Source organism: Trachymyrmex cornetzi, unplaced genomic scaffold (assembly GCF_001594075.2).
Source record: "Trachymyrmex cornetzi isolate Tcor2-1 unplaced genomic scaffold, Tcor1.1 scaffold83, whole genome shotgun sequence".
NCBI lineage: Eukaryota > Metazoa > Arthropoda > Insecta > Hymenoptera > Formicidae > Trachymyrmex > Trachymyrmex cornetzi.
Window position 1 is genome coordinate 550,772 of NW_017300169.1, and position 5,999 is coordinate 556,770.

Genomic DNA, 5,999 nt, shown 5'->3' on the forward strand with positions numbered 1-5,999 from the left:
TTAATAATACACTTTGACACACTTGGAAGTTAAAAATAATAAAATGTTATTTAACTCAAAAAATTTAAATTTAATTCTTTAATATTTAGCAGTAACGTAGCGGAAATAAGTTTAGAATAGAGGAAAAATCATTAGGCATGAATGAATTCAATGATTGCAATAGCAATCGGAATCGGTCGCGGTCCGATGGGCATTATGGCGATAATTAAAACATTAGGCCTCGTCGTAAACGACATTGGTGCTAAGCACGGAAGAAAGTACTGTGAGTTAGGTGCTCTCTATAAAAGTACATAGTCACTCAGTTTTGGCATCCAGTTGTTCGCTGGCTGCACCCACCGAGATAACGCCGACATGGTTACGTGGGTAAGTTCCTCGTAGTTCCCTTGGAACGTTTCTCTTTAGTCGGTGAAGTAGCTGAAGAGGCCAACTGAATGAAGTGCGCAAAGTTCGTAATCGTTTCTAAAGTACTGTGTACATAATACACAGCGTCGAATAAGGACTCATCAACGAGAATAATTCACATTTAAAGATAAAGATCTGCTTCCCCTCACGCACTCACCTTTTCCATTATTCTGATAAATACACACGTTTTAATTCAGGCTTTTAATATCATTATGAGTAATGGCCTATTACGTAATACAAAGCTCGAAATTTATCGTTGACATTCGTCTGGATTTTAGACTAAATTATCCGACGCAAGTTTGCGGACAGTTGTGACGTATAAATGTCACAGATAAAAGTTATTAGAACGTCCACCGTCGGCGCGACTAAATGAAACATTTGCGATTAATTGACATGCGCCTGGAAATTTTCACGTTTCGCGAAGCTCGATCGCGTCCCTTCGTATCGCATTAATTCAGTTAAAAACGTGGCTGAAGTTCGTAATAAAGAAAGACATTTCATCTTTCTGCCTCGTACTGTCTTCCCGTGCAAAACATGTCTCGCCATTTCTGATCCCCGGCGTCGGTCGCGTCGTCCAGTCGGGCATCGTCAGCATCTCGAAATCTTTTTGTATAAATTGCTTTGTCGCTGATTAAATCCCAAGTTATTAAGCGCCAGAACATTTGCATTTCAAGAAGAATATATCAGCGCTTCTCGCGGACGTCACTCGCCAGCTTGCAACTACTGCGGAACGAGAAAATTAGCGGCGACGGAGACGATGTCGCGATGCTATGGAATGAGATATTGCGGAAGAAACGATGGAGAGGGAAACCGAGATTCCTACTTCTGAAGTTCCCTCGACGGGAATCTTTCTATTCCAATTGGATATAAGCGTTTAATTGTCCCCGAGCCGATCGAAAGCATTGAGTAATCGTTCTGAAAGCTCCTTCATATCATTCAGCGTGGATCTCGATTGCAATTGACACATTTCGCGATATTATCCGTTCTACAGTTTACATTAGACTTGAGAGAATATGATTTTCTGGGCATTTTTAAATTTATATTTGCATTTGACTCGATGGAATTTAAAATTTGATTGATCGCAGATTTATTTCTAATAATCCCGTATTTTTGAAATTTTAAATCATGTAATCAATTTGATAAAGTCTGAAAATAGAATGTGCAGTAAACAAAATTCATTCGCGTAAAAAAAATAATATAATGTATGTAGGTGATAAAATAATATAACAGTTTCCGAGCGTAAAACAAATGAAGAAAATACACATACATGGTCATTTAATTTTCCTATTGTATCCAGCTTTCATCTCAACAGATCAGTAATAATAGATAAAATCGAAGTGGTTTAACTATAGCATGTAAGAAATCCCGTTTAGAAAATGGCTCAATTAAATAAAGCCGGAGAAGATGAAGCGCAAAATTACATCATAGATTCAATCTAATTTCGTCAATTTCGATCGAATTCGATCCCGTGCCACGAGTGAATCGCAAAAGCGGATTTCTGAGAATGTAATTTAATCCCGTCTTCGGCTGATTCCAAATTCCTACACGCGTCGGTCCTACCGGAAATTCGAATAAATCACCGGCGCGATTATATTCGAGCGTGATTAATTGATTTCTTGCGGCAAACATACCGCCAGCTGACCATGCTGATTTTCCTAACGGCTCTAGATGTGATTTCGGTTCTCGTTAGTCGAGCGATTTCTCTCCCTTTCTTCCTGCAAGGAATCCACGGCAAGAAGGCCGAAGCGCGATAAAACGACTCCCCGACGATTTACTGGATATTATCCCCGGCTCTTCCGCTCGAGCGTGCACGCGTACACATGTGTGCGATAAAAATGAATGCTTGATACTGCACGATTTATATCTATTGAAAGATAAACGCCTATTATTCAGATCGTTTCTTTGAGAGGATTCTCTCTGTTTAAAATGTGATTAGATAATAAGCAACGAGCTCTGCTGAATCATCATACAAAAACACTAGGAAAATGTTTTGTTCTACAAACCAAAATTTTACTATATAACAACAAAAATTTGATTAAAATATATACCGAATAAAATTTTTGATTAAAATGTACTGAATACAACTGTAATTTAATGCAAATTATTTAGTAGGTATAAATAAATATTTTTGTTATTTACAAAGCAGAGAAATTATTTTGCAAAAACAATTGAATGTGTTATATAACCAAAATATTTGGTTACTGTTAAATTTTTTTCTTTATAGTGAAATTAAAATTATAAAAATAAATATTTATATCCAAGATGTCATATCCTTGTATAAGTATTATAATTATTATACGGAAAAATGATTATATTAACAGCATTCGTCAGCAATCTTAATTAAAAATAATTTTATGACAGTATTGGTAAAACAAACACGCCATGCTCTTATTCTAATAAAATATTATTTGTTTTAGTGATATCATTATTAAAACAAGATTATTTTTCAATTGGAATACTATTGACTAATGTTGCTGACACAACGTTATATTTTCTCATGTATAGCTAATCCAAATTCGGCAATAATGATAAGTTGCTATTAGATTAACAATCCAAAAGATATCGCCGTTCCACGAACAGGTTCCATTTACCGAACTCGTCTGTCATCCTAGGCGTGGTTTCCGGTCGTTGGTCTGTTGCTGGCAGCAGCGACTGGTCAGGAACCTAAAACACGAGATGAGATTCGACCGCAGGTGTCGACGACCAAACAAGAACTGGTTGGTTCCATCAAGCTGCTGAGACAATTGCAGCCGCCTCGACCGTTCGTGCCCAAGAATCTACCGGGCATTATCGCGCCAGTCGAAAGAAATCAGAAGAAACGACAGCTGGCCAATCTCGGGCTAACCTTTCCAGAGCCATTGTTACCGCTAAATGGTCAAACTCCACTTCCGCTTCTCGAGACAACTTTTGGCGCGGGTCACGGTGACAGCATCGTTCCACGAATCACTCCGCAACCAAAGCAGATTATCACGCGGATAATCGAGACATCGCCGTCGCTTGGTCATGTCACAATCGTGACCCCATCGATCCCTGAATCACAACGTCGAATTCACGATTTCGACAGATCATCCCATCACAAATCCCATTCCTTCCACCATAAACACGGACATCATCATGGACATCATCACGATCATCATCACGGTCATCATCACGGTCATCATTCGCATCATGACCACCATGCTAAGCACGGCCATCATCACGAACACAAGCATCTTCATGGTCATGAGCATAAGCACGAGCATGATCATCATGAAGAACATAAACATCACGAAGACCACAAACATCATCAAGATCATCATCATGATCATGGACATAAGCACCATTCTGATCATAAGCATCATCATGGCCATGAACATAAGCATGGTCATGAGCATAAACATCATGGAGAGCATAAGCACTATCACGGACATCATCACCATTCGAAGCACGAACACCATGAAGAACATAAACACCACTCTGAGCATCACCATCATCATAAGCATCATCATCATAACGAGCACCATCATCACCATGACCATCATCATGTTAACGAGCATCATCATCATCACAGTCATAAGGAAACTGAGAAACATCATCATCATCATGGACACGATCACAAAGAGCATCATAAGCACGAGCATAAGGAGGAACATAAGCATCACCACGGACATGAGCACAAGCACGGCCATCATGAGGATCATCACCACAAACACGGACATGACCATAAACATGGACACCACGAGGATCACAAGCATCACCATCATGAAGATCATCATCACAAGCATGGCCATGAACATAAACACGATCATAAGGAGCATCATCATCATGGTCATCATGAGGATCATCATCATAAAGAAGATCATAAACATGGCCACGACCATAAACATCATCATGATCATCACGAGTATCATCATCACGATGAGGATCATAAGCATCACGAGGAACACGACCACAAACATCATCACAAGCATCACGAAGGTCGTGAGCATCACGAGGATCACCACCATAAGCATGGACATGATCATCATCATAAGCACCACGAGGATCATCACCTCCATGTGTTCGAAAATTACGATCACGGGCATTACAAAAGTTTCGGCCATCGTTTCGAATCCCCGCCTGTTCATGAAGAATTCATACTCTCAGAAGAAAGCGCAGCGATTTCAGTGACACCGCCTTTAAAAGACGTTCTAAAGATCACGAAATCACCGAAAGTGAGGGAATCCGTAGAGCACACGGAGATTGCGCAAGTTTAACATATGAATTATAGCATAATACGACAGGGTTGCTTAGAAGTAAAATGTATAAAATCAATTACTTATAAACAATATATATCAACAAAAATTAAAAAGAAAGCATTTAGTAGCGCAGAATAAAAGATTTCATGTATTTTAACTTTAAAGCTTTAAATTTTCTTCTATGTGTGTGTGTTCTATTTGAAAGGGCAATCTTTTAATCAAGAATACTTTATTATGCATCGTAATAATTTCTTTTGATTTTCCAATTATTGAAGGTATATTGAAATAAGTTGAATAATGACTTTCTTTTAAACCACTTTTCTAAGAGAATTTTTTATTTCATATATTTATTATTTATTAATAAAAATAACTACCATATTTGATGAATTAAAAATTAATTAGAAAGAACGAGAAATGAAAGAATATTTAAATATAAGTAAATCACATTAAATGTTACATTAAATTTGTAATCTTTTAAATGCCTCACCGGCTTTTTTAATTTGTTATACGACGAAATATGGTACTCATTCATTTTCAGGCTAAATAGATATGTCAGATTAACTTTTTGTTAGCATTTTACAAATGCGATATTTAAAAAAATGTAATTTGCGCTGCTTTTAAACGAAATGTCGCTAATAGTCAACGAAAAAGTCACGTTTTACATTAAAACTGTATATTATTTAACCCTGTCGTAGGAAACCATCTAACTGAATGCTGTTCTGCATTACCCGCTTTGTATTTTCTCGACGATGGCGTCGTTCAAGAAAACGATTACGGCTCGATCGTGGTACAGGCTCGTAGGTATCCCGTTAAACGTTGTTTCTCGTTAGTCAGACATTACTCGAGCGTTGTTGACACCTTTGAAATATAAAGTTTTCACCACTTTACGATCCTTTCATTTTTCCACCGCCCTGGCCTCTTGGTATAAAGCCGAGGTAAACGACAGCTCGTTTTTCCACGGAAGAGAGACAATATTTAAGGTTTATAGCAAAGAGCCGTATTTTTATGCCGCTGCAAGAAACTTTATCCGTGAGAATATAAACAAACGATGGAAAAAAAGGGATAGATTAAAATATTAACATGTTAATTGCGTCGAAGTAACAGTATTAACGCGACAGTATCAAGTGACAGTATCAACACGTCAATATTGGGAAAGTTTAATCATACTCTAGTAGAAAACTCTACGCAAATATATAAATCCAATTGAAAAGACGATTCGAAAGTTAATTTCCAATGTAATTCCTTTAGGTAGCGTAGATCGTGGTCGTAATTCTCTGACTTAAGAATAATTTACAGGCGGTACTAATTTCTCCCGGCAAACTGCGATTCATGAAAGTAATTTCTTAGAAACCGAGGGTTAGGACGTGTGTACATTAGGAA

At 37.7% G+C, this 5,999-nt stretch overlaps 1 protein-coding gene across 1 annotated transcript; it reads left to right on the forward strand.

The window, feature by feature from the left end:
* The first annotated feature begins 329 nt into the window (after window positions 1–329).
* Window positions 330–4,637, forward strand: LOC108768713 (histidine-rich glycoprotein). The gene is made up of 2 exons (XM_018519250.1): window positions 330–363; window positions 3,015–4,637. The coding sequence occupies exons 1-2, from the start codon at window positions 352–354 to the stop codon at window positions 4,635–4,637; spliced, it is 1,635 nt and encodes a 544-aa protein (XP_018374752.1). The 5' UTR covers window positions 330–351.
* The last annotated feature ends 1,362 nt before the right edge of the window (window positions 4,638–5,999 follow it).